This window comes from Mycteria americana, chromosome 4, assembly GCF_035582795.1.
Source record: "Mycteria americana isolate JAX WOST 10 ecotype Jacksonville Zoo and Gardens chromosome 4, USCA_MyAme_1.0, whole genome shotgun sequence".
In the NCBI taxonomy this organism is placed as follows: domain Eukaryota; kingdom Metazoa; phylum Chordata; class Aves; order Ciconiiformes; family Ciconiidae; genus Mycteria; species Mycteria americana.
In genome coordinates, this window is record NC_134368.1 from 31001004 (window position 1) to 31019285 (window position 18282).

At 42.1% G+C, this 18282-nt stretch overlaps 1 protein-coding gene across 3 annotated transcripts in view; it reads right to left on the bottom strand.

The window, feature by feature from the left end:
* The window catches only part of USP46 (ubiquitin specific peptidase 46), a 34901-nt gene extending 17749 nt beyond the window's left edge, over positions 1 to 17152 (bottom strand). For 2 of the 3 annotated variants that reach the window (XM_075500062.1, XM_075500060.1), the window contains exons 1-5: positions 16759 to 17152; positions 15625 to 15746; positions 3980 to 4060; positions 2968 to 3181; positions 494 to 723 (exon numbers count right to left, since the gene is read on the bottom strand). In XM_075500062.1, coding sequence (XP_075356177.1) covers positions 494 to 723; positions 2968 to 3181; positions 3980 to 4060; positions 15625 to 15705 — 606 coding nt within the window. In that variant the 5' untranslated portion in view covers positions 15706 to 15746; positions 16759 to 17152. The remainder of the gene's footprint in view (positions 1 to 493; positions 724 to 2967; positions 3182 to 3979; positions 4061 to 15624; positions 15747 to 16758) is intronic. The other variant, XM_075500061.1, reaches the window with a different exon arrangement.
* Between the last annotated feature and the right edge of the window lie 1130 nt (positions 17153 to 18282).

The window sequence follows — 18282 nt, forward strand, 5'->3', positions numbered from 1 at the left end:
ATCAGGTTTCCTAACTAAAACTAATTTTTACTCATACTTCAAACATAAGAGACTTCAAACTGATGGCATCCTTTAGAAAATATTAGGGAGATAAAAGAAAACATACCGTTTGTTAATAACAAACCCTCTGTATGCCAGTCACATTCTTAGGATTGAATTAACACAAATTCATCTTAACATTTCACTTATTCATGGAATAATGATGTGAATATCTTCTCCCAAAGTTACAGTAATAAGGAAGGGTACTGATTAACTAGCAAGGATTTTAACTGTAGAGATATGTATTAGGACAGCAAGACTTGGTATAGGTTAGCCAAGTAATGCTTAGAAAAATAAATTTTTAGAAAAGAATATACTCACTTCAAGAAGTAAAGTCTACAGGAATATCCACAATTCTCAGATGTCTGAAAAGATTCATATATTTATATATATAAAATGCATCTATCTATTAACGGGCAACAACCAAAAAAAAAAAATCTATCCCAATGCTTACGGTTTCACAGTTCAAACATCTAGTTTCGTTAGTCAGTGTTCCCTGAAAAATCTCATGCACCCAGGTGAGTTCTTGTTTATTGTTCTCTTCAGCTTCATTCATGTTGCCATTTTTCAGTTTCCCATTTTGCTTTTCCTGTTTCTTCTCCTCCTGCAAAATGTCTGCGATGGTGTTGAGCAGGTAATTTAAAAACTCATGTGCATCCTGCTGCATGTAGTTGTCAAAGAGATCTGTGAAGAAGAGAGTTGAGATTTCTAAAGTTGAGTATATCCTTTCCTTCAAGAAAGCAAACTAAATTCATTTATTTCCAAATACATGTACTGGCCCTTGCTCAGCAAAGTATTTAGAATCATGCCAAAGAAGAGCAGTTTTGCAGTCACGCTGGCTTTGGTGAAGTTACTTTGGGGGAAGGCTTCATCTCACCTGACTTTACCTGTCTAAAAGGTTACGCTCTTCTTTGGAGTCGGTTGTGTAAGCTCCCACTACAGTCAATGAAGAAAGCAAGAGGGTGACTCATCCTAAATTAATTCCTTAGACTGGATGCCTAACTTTAGGCAGCACTGACTCCCACCCATATATTCCAAGTCCCTCAGACACTTAGGAACATCACAGAGTTTGGACAGTAAGACACGTGGCTGGGGAAACTGAAGACATTGGATGCTGACACGTACTAGTGTACTGTGTCTGGCTGGGATGGAGTTACCTTCCCTCATAGCAGCCCATACAGTGCTGTGCTTCGTACAGCTAGAACGGCTAGAACGGTGTTGATAACGCACCGATGCTTTGGCTCTTGCTGAGCAGTGCTCGCACAGCATCAAGGCTGTCTCTCCAACGCCCACCCCCGCCAAAGGCTGGTAGGCTGGGGGAGGGCAAGAGGCTGGGAGGGGACATAACTGGGACAGCTGACCCAAACTGACCAAAGGGATATTGCACGCCATGTGACTTTGTGTTCAGCAATATAAGCTAAGAGAAAGGGGGGGGGGGGCATTCATTATTAAGACGTTTGTCTTCTAAAGCACCTTCTACACATACCAAGGCCCTACTTCCCAGGGAGTGGTTGAAAATCACCTGCTGATGGGAGGGAGAGAATAAATCTCCTTTGGTTTTGCTTTGCTTCCGCATGCGGCCTTTGGGGTTTTTTTTATTAAACTGCTTTTATCTTAACGCACAAGGTTTTTTTCATCTTATTTTCTCCCCCTGTCCTGCTGAGGAGGGGAGTGAGAGACGGGCTTGGTGGGCACCTGGCAGCCAGCCAAGGTTAACTCACCACAAATAGTAATAATAACACCGTCTAACAAAGCTCATTATTCACACACAAGTCTGATGAGCAGAGACTTGTCCTCTTCAATAAGAAATGCTTGCAGGAGGAGGGGAGAATATCTCAGTGGTGATTTAGTACAGACTTCTCCAGTGAAGGTTTAACTTGCCCACCATGTTGAAGAAAAAAGAATCTGTGTTCACAAGACATGTGTATTTTTATCCCCCTGCTCCCGAAAAAGCTCACGTGGATTTCCTCAGAAAATATTGCACAGATCCTTTGGCTTTGCAGTGTCTACTCTGGACACATAAGCAGGTTAATACACACCGAGTCTGGCCCTAATTTAAAAAAGCTGAAAACATAAGATCCAGTCCCTAAAAGTGATCCCCAACAGTGTGGGGACATTTATCACTAGATGACTCAGAGCTAACTTTGTCACACTTTCAGTGAGCAGTCTGCCCATTTATATGCTGTCACCAGGAAGCAATTTCTTCCAGGTGTTTCACTCGTACTTTGTCTCTTCATTCAAAGCTCCCCTGTTTCTAAGCATACCACCCACATTGATATGAATCCAGGCCAAAATGGAGCTGTGTGGCAGGCTTGCTTATTTCAAGATGTTCCTCGTATCCCTTAGACAGAACTGCTACAAGATTAGGCATATGCCGTTGCCAACCTCATGCTCAAAAAGGGCCTGATGCTTCACAAAGTAAGACTGTGCCCACCTCTTCTAAGAACAAGAGCAGCAGTTGGTGTGTAGCCCACTGAACGCCCCCACGCACACAGAGTTACCTCTCCTCCAGGGTGTTTTGGACCAGTGGCACCTGTAGCACTCCTAGGTCACAGAGTTTCTATACTGCCAACCGCCCTCAATGTTTCTCTCTGCCATACCCCACAAAAAAATAATTAAAAAATGACAGCAGAGTGCCACCCTATTCCCAGCCCCAGCTCACTGTGCAGTGCGGTCTGTCCCACCATGCTGTGAGAACATCATTAATTCATGCACCTCTGGGAACTTATGAAACCTGGCACGGTTATTTCAAGCATAATATCATGTGCACAGGTACTAAAATATTAACATCTAAACCCCAAAAAGTACTAAAAGCAATTTACAAATCTAACCTGAACATCTGATTAATATGACCACATTGCCCAATGTTTATTTATACTTTCCTGATCAATGTATGAATGTCTAAGAGGATTCCAGTTTTACACTTACCGTTCTCTTTTCGTAACCTTGATATGAACTTCTTTGGTGGAATAACTCCAACTTTCTTCTTCTGAGTAGCAATACTGTGGAAAAGATCTGCCAGGCAAGTCAAGAGATTTTCCTTCTTTTTCTGTTGGGCCTTGTATGATAATACATTTTCCCGAAACGGCCGGCAAAAGTACAATGCCTGCAGCACGGAGTTACAGTAGCAGGTGTTCCCAAACTGCCATGTAAAATTAAAAACAATCTTAATCCCTGTGCATCACAATAAAACTAGTTGCTTCATTCAACTTCTGGCTTCTGTGCCTCTGTCACATACCAGCCATTTTGCCATGCAGCTGCTGTAGGAATATATTTCCACACCCACCCCTGACACTTCACAGAAAAAGTGCTCTAAATTAACTAGGATACAAAGTAAAAGTTTCCACTTGCAAGAGATATATTTATTGTAGTGGATCTCATTAAGCTTGTTTCCATATATTAATATACTCTTGCTGGGCTCTATCTTACTGCTCAGCAGCAGAAAAATAGTTTTCCATAGAAAACTAATGTTTTCAATGGAAAGAATGACTATATCTGTTTTATTTATATGGGAATAAACAAGTGATTAAACACCCTTCTCACTCATTCTCTCCTTAGTCAGATAAAAAAGCTGCTCCTAAGAGAGTCCTCAATGCAGACTGCTGTACCTAAGCTGGTACATACTTCCATCACTTCCTCCCTCACGTTTCATAGCTAAAATAGAGTTTTCACTTTATTGAAGTGTTAAGTTCTAATCCCTGGAAACATTCATAGAACAATAAACTGTTTTCTCTGGGGGCGTATGAAGCTATCTTCAAACATCTGATAGTTTTGCAACCCACTTTGCCTAAAATTGGAATGTGAGCAGCACTTTTCAAAAAAAGACAATCCTACCTTAGAACAGGACTGGGGGAGGGGGGAAAAAAAAGAAACCAAAGTTGAAGTAACATCAAAACCATATAGTTCTGTATATGGTTTGCCTACTGAAAATGGTACTTACATTGACCAATCCAAAGTAGTGTTCATTGATTGGAAACTGCTCTGGGCCAATGTCTTTTTCCAGAGCAGAGGCATTGGTGCCCTATAAAAAAAGAGGGAAGAAATTATTTAGAATTTTAAGATTCTAAAATAAAGTTTTGGGCAGCATCAAGACAGAAATTCATTTTTTCCTTTCAGCCACAATTACCCAAGCTAACTCTGTCTAACTAACGGACAAGCGCGACAGCCACATGAGCCAACAAAAATATTTGCTGTTCGAGGTAGTGGAGCTGGCCTGACCTGGACACTGTAGTAATGGCTGAGTAGAAGTGAACAGGCCACAACAACAGTGGTTCTCCCCACACCCACCTCCCCCTTACTTTTACTGTGTATGTGAACAGCTGGATCCCATTATCCTCTTGCCTCATAAAGATACTTGTCGATCTTAAGCAAAACCCTTACAGTTATCTTGAAGAAACCAGTTCCTAGGTGTAAGGCAGATTTTCTAAGCAGTACTGAAAATCCTCTGAATCCCTTCTAATTTGTCAGCAACCTTTAACACCACTTGGGCTCCAGACTGGCACCCAGTTGTAGTAACATCACAAACATTAAAAGCAAGTGTAATATATCTGCCATTTTGTCCTATCTAAACTCAAAAGGCGCATAGGCCCAAGCACTGTTACATCTCTTAGTCACTGCCTCGGTGTGGCAAGTTATGTTCAGCTGTATCTTCACTCCAACAGCAAAGTTACTTTCACAACTACTCGTCTGTGAAGTACAACCACTAATTTTGTATGTTACCTGTAGTTTCACCATATTAAAATGCCTATTTTTAAACAAGCTTAGATTACCAAGCAAGCCAGATTGCTGCCAAAGTAAATGCCATCACTCCTATCCGCTCTATAAGCCTACAGATCCCTGTTGGACCTCACCAAAAATGCTGTATTTGGACAAGTATTCCCTACAGACATTTATTCAAGACCTATCAGTTAACTAATTTTTAATCTGCATGATAATTGCTTTACTGACATCATACATTTATTTCCTTGCTGAGCATGCTCTGCAGTGTGAAGCATTAATATATTATGCCTTAGAATTTCCATCACACAAGAGTGGCACAGTTGGCTGACTTTCATAAAACCATCGCAAATGACTCTGTAAACATGACAACACGTAGAACATCTGAAAATTTCTGAAATCTCCTGTGCTCCTGAGGTTTGTTCAATGTATCTTTTGCTCAGAGACTTCATCAGCTAAAATTTTCAAAGTTACTGGTAATCAAATTCAATAATTCTGGTGTTCCTTCCCCATCTTCTCCCCCAAGCCTGATTTGTGTTTCCTTACTGCACCTACCATCACCACTGCTTGCTATATTAGATTATTATATCACGTCAACTCAACAAAAGAAGATTATTTTAGTCAAGAGAATCAGTGGTGTGAAACTCAGCACAGGTGCTCTTTGAGAATTCGCAAGCCTTGAAAGTAAAACAGCTTCTTCGAGTTGGCAGCTTCCAGAAAAGCTCCAAAGATTTTGTGCTTCACATCCCCTTATCAGATCTCTTTCCAGTCTCTCCCTTTCTCTCACATACCTGTAGCTCATTGCTCAGACCAAGTGTATGTGATTTCCTAGACACTCCCTTTGAGACTGAAGTACTTTACCTGCACAAGGCTCCATGCAAAGCTTAAGGGATACTTTTTATGTCCTCACTGGGCTCTGCTAAGCCTCAGTGAGAAACTCAGAATAAGGAACGATCTATACAGAGCAATTATTGGCTGCTTTTCAATGGAGATGACAGTGTGATAATTATGTAAGTTCCATATGAAGATTAGTTTCTTTGCTTGGAAAGTCAGCCTTGCCAAAGATGCATAGATTCAGCAAAGCATCCGACTTCCTGAGAGGGAGGAAACTGATAGACATTTGCCTATCTGATATTAACAGTGAAGCAAACAGCCACTGTTACCCTCAAAACCTTGTCTGATAAAAGAAAAACATGACTACAGAAGATTAATGCAGCTTCTGAAGAAAACCGTCTTCATATTAATACTCATTGTACAGCATTGAGATCAAAGCAAAGATTTTCTTCGATTACACTTTTAGTGTTCAAATCAAGTTCCCTAACATAAGAATGAAATGGGTGTTTTTCCAGTTTTGCAGGAAGTATTTTCCACACTGAAAAAAATTGTCCCTCTAGAATTCATGGAAAATAATATCTCTAAAAAGTAACCTTCTACTCTTTCATAAACTACGGATTAGTGTATGCTGTTAGACAAGTAGAATGCAAGTACTCTGCTAACTAGTTGCTCCTACATTACTCATTTGCCTTTCCTCCAGGGCCAGGGTTTCTTACTTCAGAGGATGCCAGATGATTTGACAAATCCTTTCTAGCATTTGAATTGTCTTGTAAATATTGTGAGAAAGAGCAAGAATCAGGATTTAGCAAACAAAATTATCACTGAAAACCAAACAAATCCATGATGTGTACTAACTGGTCTTCATATAAAAACCATATATTGCATGGAAATTTCCAAAGTACATGCTGTTGAAACAACATATGCTTAGTACCAGCTCGTCATGGAGCTTTGCCTCTCCAAAACCAGGCCTTGGCTGTTGCAAATATAAAATGAAGCACTGTGTGCCAGTTTCCCAACAAAACAGAGAGGCTAAATTCAATCTTTGAGTAAGCTGATATAACTCTCATGGACTTCATTAGGAGTTGTACCTTCTTATATCAAGGGCAATCTCAGTCTAGTTTATTTTAAGGTCTCCAAAAAGATACTGTTAAATTCATAGAAAAAGAAGAGTAGGAAACTGGTAAGAAGCACAGAGACTTAATACTTCAAAGCAGGATATATTTCTTACATGGAGAAAAAATGTAGACAGACTAATTAATAAAGTCAAACCATGCCACGTTGCATATATATTACATATTTTGCATAGAAAATCTCCGCAAGAAGCAATTGACATGATGGCAGAAGAAATGATTGAAAATTTTTCCAACCAAAGTATACCAGAAACTGTACACCCAAGCCAGGTTTAAACTGGAAAAAACATGTTATTAGAGATGTGTTAAAGATGATTCAGAACTCAGTTTAAACCAACCATATCAAATACAGAAAACATGTTAGCCTATTGAGGTTAATCTACAGCAAAACTCAACCATGACTATTTAACATAGTTTTAAGCATGGTTGTGCTTGTTCCCATTCCCAGGCAAGTAATTTTGGTCACTTCTGCAGTGAAAACCTGCTCAAATATTTTTAATGCAATCCATTCTCTATGGTTTTATAAACGGTCCTGTGCTTCAGCTAGGAGAAATATCCTACTGCAGCTGAATCTACTGTAGTTTCATAAAAAGCAGCAAGAGTGGCAGTGCGGCCACAGAGCCTGAAATGAGGAGAGACCACATAAGTCAATGAACTGGGATCTGGGACTATTAAATAAATTCATATCAGGGTGCAGAGACAGTAAAGGAGACTGGCTCCTTCTTAAAAGAATACACTAACAAAGGAAATGCAAAGTGACTGTGGTGGCCAGACCTTATAAGAATGATAACTATGTCAACATGGAAACTCCTACTGTGTATTCTGTGGTGTTGGTGAACCTTGATTTCTCTGAAGTTTTACCACTTAATTCAACAATCAGTATTCAGCCCTTACAAAATGGCAAAGACATACAGTTGGAGACATAGCCAAGCATGGGTCAATTCAGGCTAAGCCAAGATTTCTTCCACAGCATTGCTCCAAAAACACTCTGGCCATATGACCTATATTTTTGCCTCTTGTTATTTTGCTCTAGGCCTTCCAATGGATAAGTCTGCCAGTTTTCTTTTCAGCTGAAATTTCTGATAATGTTGCTAAGAGTTTAATTTGTGCTTTGCATCACATGAAACAAATTAAATAAAAAAACCTCCTGTTCCTCTGCACTTTAGCATGTAAACCAAATAACAGTGCAGGGGGAAAAAAAGACATCAGATTAGATCATTAAATTACATGTAGCAAAATAAACTAAATACAATTATTCTATGGAGGATGAGAAATGGAATAGAGCTAATATGAAAGATACTGCAAACAGAAGAGCAAATCAAAGTAGACTTTCTAGTGTGATAGAGCTATAAAAATGGCGCTAACTTTCTAGAAATCTGCATGTGCTTAATTTAAAGTAAATGAGTGCAGTAAAGAAATTAGGACATTTCATAACTCACCTATGGAAAACCTATTAAATAGGTATCACCAAATAAACAGAAACACAGTATGAATAACCATCAAACAATAAAACACAAAATAAGAAATAGCAAGAAATATCTTGTTCACAAGAAATATCTTGTTCCCAAGAAAATCTAAAAAATATAAGAAAAAGCACATAAAAATCGAATCATGAAAACAGAAATTTAACAAACAGATAAAGAACAAGAGATCAACGAAGATGGCTGGTCCATGACGAAGGGCTTCAGATCATATACAGTTGTGAACTAGATTTTTTTTTTCTTAGTATTCAGGGAAAGTGAGAGCAATGTGCTAGAAATAGAGTTGTTTCCTGAAGGGAGAAACTGAAGACTTAAGACAAACTAAGGGTGATGTCTGGGCTGGTAGAAGAGAAATTAGAATAAAAATAGCAATGGCTTCAGGGCCAGGCAGCCTGAGTTTCAGGATTTTGGAAGGCATAGCATATGGAAGGAAAGGGAAAAAGAAGATAAAGAAAGATGTGGAAGGCCTCCTGGCCAACAAATGGCAGTGATGGATAACTCAAAAGAGAGGAAGCAACTGTAAGTAAAATCCAAACTTAGCTCCCAGAAGCAACTCAAAGAAAACGAGAGTAAGAGAAGAGCAAGCAATATCACACCATGCAGTATATATGCAACCGCTTTCAACAGGCACATCACCTGTCCTCGGTGTTGGACTTCGACTATCCTCAGGGACAGCCTCAACTTTCAGAGGTATGGTGAGTAACTGGAATAGCTGAACCAGCCTTCTTCCAAACTCATAGATATTAAATGTCAAACCTGAAATGTTTCTGTAATTTTTCAAGTGTAAGCCCCACAAGATGGTTGAATTTAACCAGATTAGCTTTTTTTCTTTCTGCAAAGAAATGTTTTATTATTTCTCCAGCAGAGCTATTTTGGGTCTTTGTTGCCACAAGATAAAAGAGGAAAGAGAGGATGCTACGAAAACCATAGGGGATCATAGTAAACAGTAAAAGGATATTGACTGACCGAAAAACCACTGTGTACTCATATTTTTGAAGGAAAGGTGTTTTAAGACAATGTATTGAAATAAATTATTTTTGTGCATTTTTTCCAAAGAGTTTTCTGATCAGTAAGGCAAATTATAAGAGCTCGAAAGGAGATGCCTAGCTTGTTTTTTGCTGGATTAACTAAGCTATCTCTAATCACAGATCTAAGTGTTACATATACCATAAATAACTTCAGCTCTTTACTGTGTGGTTACCAAGAGACTGATAAAAATTCAGAGGCCTGAAATCCTGAATCACTTAAAATCTTGGACAAAGTGTTTAAGGCACTCAGTCTTATATAGCTTAAAAAACTTGGTTTTCTCAAAGCACAAAGCAACCAAGTACTGGAAGCAAGGTTCTAGTGAAGTGTTACAAGTTCAGTATCTAAATCCATAAGTAATTTTTTAAAAATATTGACTTTTAAAGTTTCCATGATTAGACAACCTTTACCAAACTGCAACTCAGTATTCTCTCATGAGTCTGTCTCCATTCCCATCTTAATTGTTCTTGGATTAGTGGCATTCAGGCTTTTGCTGGAACAAGTAGCAAAAACATATTTTTTTGGCCAGTTTCCTTCTTCAGAACACATAACCTCAAGATGGCCTCACAAGTGAAAAAGAGACTGAGGTTTGCTTACAGACTATAATTTCTTCAATAACATTTTTGTCTGGGCCACCCAGACTGCATACGTGGTGCCTCAGAGCATTCTAAAGGCAAGGCACCTTCTAGACTTCATCACAGCTGCACCAGCTGCAGTACTCTCTGATAACCTGGAGACAGAAGAAAGAATATCTTCATTAAATCTCAATATAACATGAGTTATGAGGGCTGCAGCTAGGTTGCAGGACAGGTTTAGAATTCAAAATTATTTTTGACAGTCAATTTTTAACAATGTTTTTCTTTTAGAGAAATGGTCTAAAAACTGTTGAAATCCAGCTGAGACAAGTGCAAGATTCTGCACATGAAGAGAAGAATCACCTGTACATGTACAGAATGGAAAACAGCTGACTAAGGTAGTAGTGCTTAAAAAAAAAAAGAAATGAAAAGTAAAAGAAAAAGTCTAGACAACATAGTGTAGTATGAGTAAGCATCAGCTATGCAGTGCTATTTCAAAAAAACACAACAATAACAACAACAAATGTTGACAACATAATTAAATTCTTACAGACAGGAGTCTATAAAGTTCTTAAAGTAACTTTCCTGTTTATCTTGTCAGTGGTAAGACTTCAGACAGGACCTTACGTCCAGGTTTGGTTGCTAGGTTTCAAGAAAGATGAAGAAAACTGGAGGGAATCCAAAAGAAGGCAGTCAAAATGAAAAACTCAACTCTAGAGAAAAATGACCTGTAAAAAAGGCTTGAACAGGGTTGTGTTGCATAAGACAGAAGAGTCTGAGGCAGGGCATGACAATATTTTCAAGTATATCGTTTGTTACAGAAGGGAACTAATCTGTTCTCGATCTCAGGGGTGGACAGGATGAGAAGTACCAAGCTCAAATTACAGTAATGTAGATTCAGGTAAGACATTAGGAAACATTCTACTCGTAAGGACATTGAAGCATTGGGATAGACTGCCTAGAGAGATGATGTAGTCACCATCACTGCAAATCTTCAAGTCGGACAGACATACATCAGAAATAACACAGGTTTATCAAATGGAATTCCAGTGGCCAGCTGGAGACTTTATTGTCCTAGGACAGTTAGATGCAACTATTATTAGGTCATTAATTGTGAAATCAGATTAAATAACCACCACACACAATATCCAGTAATGGCTGGCTTGAAACTGTCAGCACAGCAGCCTTTTCTGCAACGGTTGAGCATACCCAAGAACATGCTTATAATGGAGCCCTGACGGTGGAGATGCAAGCTCATTTATTCCCCAGAAGTACTGATATACTGTGGCGTTAAGAGTACATAACATACATAAATGTATATGAGCGTATCTACCAAACAGCCAGCCAAGGACAGTTTCTTGAGACTAAAGGAAGATCAGCAGAAGATACTTTGCTGACTCCTTCTCTGACTGGCCATGATTTACACTCCACAGACTGTGGCTTTTCAAGCCCATCAGAACCTCACCTCCTGCGTGGCACTTGCCCACCACACACAGTTAATCAGAGTCCAGAGTCTGCTCTTAATCCCATCTCTTCCACAATTCAGACTCACTCAGCCTTGCTGAGCTGTAATTAAGAGGTTCCTTTATTAAGGTATTTAGCATAACCACTGGTTTTCTCTTAATTCAGCAACTTGAAGCCGAAGACTATATGCATCTAAAAGAAACACACTGTAAATCATACACTGTATTCATGAATTGTCCTGTTGTGCTTATCTTCTAAACAACTAGTAAGTGCATGATAACCACTTTAGCCATAAAAAGGTATTCATGCAAGACAAGCCTCAGTCATTAGTCCAGGTTATACATGGGAAATTATGTATTAGGATGTTTCTCACTTTGCATATCCTCCTCTATCCAATAAAAAATATCTTTTGTGGACTTCTGTGTATCTTTTGATGGAATGCACACTTTCTGCTTGTCAGTCCAGTACCCATTTGTCAGCCATACAAGTTTCTCATTACTTCAGAAAGATATTACAATAATTAGACTTCACATTCTCTATATTTTTCATATTTCTGTTTCTATATTTTCTGTATGTGGCATACTGAAACTGTGCACTCTTGAGACTATGCTTCTAAAATTGCATTGCTTGAACAGCCTGTAACTAATCTTTTCAGACATAAAATTCTATTTTCCTTTATCAATCTAAATATGCCTTCAGATAGCTGTTTTACTGTCTTGGCATGTATTATTCTGCCGTAATCTCTGTTTATGAGAAGTTTTAAAAGTCATGAAGAAATATACACGGCAGGTTGTCCAAATGAATAAATCCACTTGAAAGTCATAGTGATCAGTTCTGTAATCCAATAACACTCTTACTGTAGAAAGCAGAATTTGACTATTTTTACAGCATTACAATTGTAATTTTTTTTATATCAAGCATTTTCCAACTCTGTGTTTGTAGTTTAAGTCCTCATCCTGCAATGAGTCTCTCAAATCATGACATTAAAAAAAACCAACCAAACAAAAAAATCCAACAGTTATTCTTATTTGCTTCCTGAATGTAGACACAGGTTTTTGTGTTTTTCTCTACAACTAGTTTCTAGGATGGTTAGAAACCTTTTTCTATTTTTAAAAATGAAAGGTGAAATTCACAGGTTCACATAATTCCTGGTGGATTGTGTGAATGTTTTCCTGAAGAAAAACACTGATTGTTATGAAACTCATAGAGACTATGAGAAGAACAGGTAACATGGAAGCCCAATTAATAAAAACCAAAATTAATCCGAGGAACTGCAACTTTTTTTCCAAAGGATATCTGTACAACAACTACCAGGAGCAACTGTGAGGTATCTCAGATGATACCTTGTATCAGAAGTGATCTGAATGTGTTCAGAATGTCCCATTTATTAAATTGGTAGAGCACCCTGAAGTGCAGATCAGATTATTTGAAATACTATTACAAAATTATGAAAGAGGGGATTAATACCTGTTCTCAGCAGAATACTAAAAGGTATTTAGGAGAAATATGGTCCACAGAGCTTGTTAGCCATCTCTGTAAAAATATATGTAAATATATTCTGAAATGGTTAGATGTCCTTCACTGCACATAACAGTAATATCCCTAGGCCACAGCTGCAGCATGAGCTTAACTCAGAACTCAAGGCTGTACCAAAAGCTCATCAACAGAGAAACATACTGCAGAGGATTTCAGTAAGAAACAATCTAAAAATGCCAGCATGCTTATCTACCTCTGAACCAGCATTTTATACTTGAGTCATCAGGTTATCTCACGGAAACAATACCAAAGAGGTTTAGAGCATCCTAGGGGCTAAAAGCACGTCCCTAGTTTGTGGCCACAGTCTACAAGGGTTGCATGGCAGCAGGTGTTAGTATTTCCTCAAACAGGGTTTCTTCAGTGTTTCTTACGCTACTTCACGTCTACCGTACCTCTCCTACATAAAAGCTGAGGATTGCCTACATAAAAGCTGAGGTGAACCTGGTGGGCAGACAGAGTGGATGAACTTTCCCAGTGTCTGAAAGGCAGGTAAGAGGAACATCTTGGGGACCACACCTCCCTTTTCAGTGAGGGTGGCCACTGTGCCCACATAAGAGTCCCATCGATTCCTTCAGGCAGTTGCCTTTATCCCCTCCTCCCCAGCAGAACAAGTTTTAGCTCTTTGGTCTCATTAACCAAATCAGTGAATAATAACTAGTACTATTGTTATTATAACTAGGGGGACAAAACTGGTAAGAGACAATAGAGGAATTTTGTTTAATTCTAGAAGTTGTGCATTTGAATATTTACTACAAATAAATGTGCCAAGTGGAAAGTTTGCACCTAACATTTTTTCTTACTGTTTAGCTCCTACTGTGTCTGCCTCAGCATGGAGAGCTTATCCAGTGAATATATAGTACTAGGTCTCTTTTGCAAGCAAGTTAAATAGTGTCCCTGGCTTCCTTGCTTCACTACACTTGTTTTGATCCTTCCTGGAAAAGACTGAATCTCTACCATCTTCAGGAGACCAAAATTACAACCTGAGATACTAGACCTCAGGCAGTCAATTAAATAGTAAACATACATCCTAAAATGCTGACTAGCCAGGTTCCCTTGAGCTAAATTCATTCAGCTAAATTTCACCTAATTTTCCCTTTCAGGACATGAAAGTACTTGGACAAACAAACAGAAAAAACTTTGTCAAGAAAGGACTACCATTGAAAACATAATCTATGTTGCATTCAGAGAAGAACAAGTATTTCAGGGCCAATTCCTCCCTCTGTCTCTCTCCCCCTGCCCCTCCCCCCAAGAAAATCAACCAGGCATCATCCATTTTTTTGCAAAAGTTAAGAAAAAAAATCTCTGTGAACACTCTCAAGTGGAACAGGAATGGAAAAAGATAAAGAAGAACAGAACTTTTTTTTTCATTACAGTGTTCAACCAGGTTAAAAAACTTAGAAACATACTATTATGCAGCATTATATACCAAAATATATTATATTACCTAAGAATTATGCAGCTATTTCATAGTCCACAAACTCTAAGTAGTCCAGTTCTTCAAGCACTATGTTATAGTGCAGGAACAAGGTCTAGGAATTAACATCTTTGTCTGGTAGATTTCTACAGATGCCCTAAATCAAACTAGCACTGCAAATATTCAGGTTTTACACAGGTAAAATATTTTCTTATACACCTCTAACCTTCCAAAGTCCCATTCTTATGGAGGGTTGTCATAGCTCCTCCTACAGACCATTGAGTTCAAGTCCACCACCTCATCTAAGCAGACACATTTTTGGAGGAGCCATAAAGCAGTGTTGCCAATACTTCCAAGAATTTATGTTTCTCTTACAGCCCTAAATTCCTGTAGCTTTCTGAAAATCTCAGATTTTTTCCCTAAAAGAACTTCCAGTCCCTGTGGATTATCCAGAAAAGACTAAATGTGACCAGCACAACACAACATGTCTAAAAGCTAAGTACACAGACCCGAAGGAAGACGTCGCTTTAAAACATCATTATCGTTAAACCAACTTCACCTTCTGTCACAGTACTGGTACCATGAGCTAGAATTGCCTTGAACTATGAGCCCTTGTATGCCTTTCCTGCTTGAGGCTCTAATTCTTCCCTTCAGTCTCTCCATTTCTCGGATGCTACTTTTGCAGGATACACTGGCAGCAACAGCTGAGCAGCACACCATTAGAACAACCTCATCGGTTTTGCTGTGAATCTGTTCAGTCTTTGGGAGAAGCGTACCGTATACAAGTGCATCTGTCTGAAGCACACAAGAGAAATCATGGAATTCCTAGTACTTTAAGCCAATGCTAAAGTCTTACAACCACCTAAGAGTCTCCAGCTCCCCTTCATGCGGTGCTCTCTTATGCAGTCTGCAGGGCATCACACCCACCATTCATCAGCAATAAAAACCGGAGCCTGCCTCAGAAGGAAGGTAAGTGCGCCCAGGTTTTCTCCTCAGTCCTGTACTGTTTCCTAAACCTTTCTTTGCAGCATCCCAGGCCCACTGGCCCACAGGACTGGAAATTAAGAACAATGAAAAGTTTAGAAAACTACTTACTGTCGGCAAAAAAAGGTGAGCACCCAGGTTATTTTACCCCAACGCTGGATTTTGTATTAAGTTTTTTTAACCCCAAATCCAACCCTCCCTCTCTGCGTTTCAGAGCAGGTGTTTCAACGGGAGGACTGAGGCTTAAGTCAGAACTATGCGTGGGATGCCCCGGGCATCTGGTTGGAAAGCAAAGAGCAGGCCCACTTAAGTGGAAGTGTGGACACGTGGAAAGGGAGCAGGCTCGCAACCCGCACTCCCTCCCCCAGACCACTGCTGCTGACCCCGCAGGAGCCAGGCCTCTGGGGCTGTGCCTGTTGCCTTACCCTGGAGGTAGGCTCCATTCTCCAGGGCAGATGAATGGTATGTGTGGCATCACCAGCACAAGGCATGCTGGGGCACCACATGGAGGGAAGCTGGCAACTGCGTGTAGCTGCTCTTGAAGAACCTGGAAATAAGGGCGAAAAATACAGACTAAAACAACAAAATGTGCAGAAATAGGCTTCTCTTCTCTTTGCATTGGGGTGCTTAGCACACACGCATTTCTTTGGCAAGCTTATTACTGCCTCACTGTATTAATAAACCTTTGACAGACAAAGTTTGAGCTCTTCCTTCCCCCACCAAGAAGTTTCAAAAATCTAAACCCAATCAGATGCTCCAAGTTTGTTAGGATTAAAGTTAGACCCAAGCACAATGCAGAAAGTGTCCTTTCAGCGGTTCCTGGGGAGGAAATTGGCAAAGTCTGAGCAACACAAACAAAAATATTAATGTTTCCTTATTCCTTCCTAATTGCCTAGCCTGATTTAGAGAAAGCTAAGTGATTCCAGAGTACTTAACAAACAGCAGTCCTCTCTGAGTGGCATGCAGTGCAAGCTAAACCCTGATGTCAGCTCTAAAGCCAAGACTTCCTAGCACAGGTACCTAGCATCGGGATCCACAAGCGTATTATCAGGCATCTAAACATCCTCGTTTCCTGTGTAACCTGGGGAGCTCCGGGCCCCGTGAGACCACAGGGTACCTGCCTGGGAGGGTTCAATGGGGTCACTGACAACGTGGAGTCAGAGCCCAACTTTGGGGTCCTTTCGCAGGATTATTAGGGCAGGAGGAAGGGCAGGAGGAGGAAGGGCGGGCTGCGGCTCCGTCTGCAACGCGTACCGGCCGGGGCCGGCCCCGCTCCGGCTCAGCATCTCCGTCCCTCCCCGGCCCACTCCCGGGCTGCTCCGGGAAAACTCCTCGGGACATCGCCGCTCTCCGGCGGCCAGGCACTCCATCCCAGGCGCGTCCCGGCGCAGCCTGCCCGCCTCCCCCGCCGCCGGGGGCAGGATGCGGTCGCTCCCTTTGCCTGGCCCCTGCGGGGAGCCCCCCAGCCGCCGCTCCGCCGGCCCCCGCAGGGCCTGCCCCCGGAGGGGCCGCCGTGCCGCCCCCGCCCCCCGCCGGCGCGCCTGCCCGCCAGCACTCACCATATTACAGATGGAGGCGATGTTTCTGACAGTCATTAGTCTAAAGGTTGCAGCGATCCCACACCGCCATCTTTATAAGGTGAAAACAGCCCCGCTCATGGTGGGAAGAGCGCAGGAAGGGAGAGGGGGCGGCGGCGGCTTCTGCTCCGGGGCCGGGATAAAAGCAAGAGGAGGGGACTGCACAGGCAGCCGTCGCGCCCGCAGAGCCGCGAGAAGGACGGACCGTCCTGCCCTCCCTCCCCTGGGCGAGTGACCGGCAGCTCTAGCAGCGCAGGGAGAGCAGCCGCATCTCCGCTCCTTCCGCCTCTCACTCACTCTCGCACGGTCCGCAGGGCCCCGGGCTCCCGTTGGAGCGCTCAGCCGCGCCTCTGCGCCAGCCGGCACCGCGCTAATCTCTCCCTTCCTCCTCCTCCTCCTCCTCCTTCTCCTCCTCCTCCTCCTCCTCCTCCTCCTCCTCTCCTGGCGGCTGCCGTTGCCGCTCGCCGCTCCATCGCAGCGCCGCGCCCGCCGCTCCGCGGGGAAGGGAAGGGAAGGGAGGGAAGGGAGGGAAGGTCAGAGGCAGTGACCGGCGCGGGGGCACCCAGCGGGCCCGGCCGGGGCGGCTGCCGCCGCAGCCAATGCGCTGCGGGGAGCGGGGCGCGGGGGCTGCCCCTGCCGCCTCCGCCCGGCCCGCGGCCCCGCCGGCGGCACGCAGCGGGTGGGACAGGCGCTCCGAAGGGAGCGGAGGTGTCTCAGCCGCCGGGCCTGGAATGGCCGCGGGGCTGCGAAACTCCGGCTTCAGCGCCTGCGAAAGCGTGTCGGCAGGCAGCGGGGCGAAGGACGGGAAGGCAGAGTCCAGGCAGGACGACATGGATGTGGGCAGTGACGGCAGCACTGCACTTTGGGACATGCTCTCTCCACCTGATTTGAGGTACACAGGAGCCCAGGCACTTGCAAACCCCAGAACAGTAGGCTGGAAAGTAACTTACTGCCCACAGTAGGTGCTTTGCGCTGCCATTCATGCGGACAACGTTTATCTTCACAAATGCTGGTTTGGGACTGTGTCCACACCATGCATCTTAGTGCCAAAGGGCTCACTCACAAGTTTACAACGCGTGGCATTTATACAACACCGTTAATGCAATAATCTCAGTTCCTCTTCGACCACAAGTAAGTCGAGGCCCATGCCTTTCTCCAAGGTAGGGCAGTATGAGCGCATTAAATTTATGCACGTGATAATAGGCACAAGGTTGTTAAATAGCTAACTTGAGGCCACACAGCAAATCTCTGAGAGAAGCAAGAACGGAGTTCAGCTAGGGCAACACCTCATCTTAGAATCCCCTCTTCCTTAGCAGATGTCGCTGTTTTCAGCAGAAGCTTAAGGCCCATATATTGTTCCTCTGCTATGCTGAGGAAATCCTTCCAATGAAGAGAGAGAACTGCTAATGTTTCTCTAGGCACCTCTGCTCCTAACAGCACCTGGAAGTATGGCACACTCAGGCTTGGCTACGCTTTTCACTTCATGATGCTAGAATATAATATTTT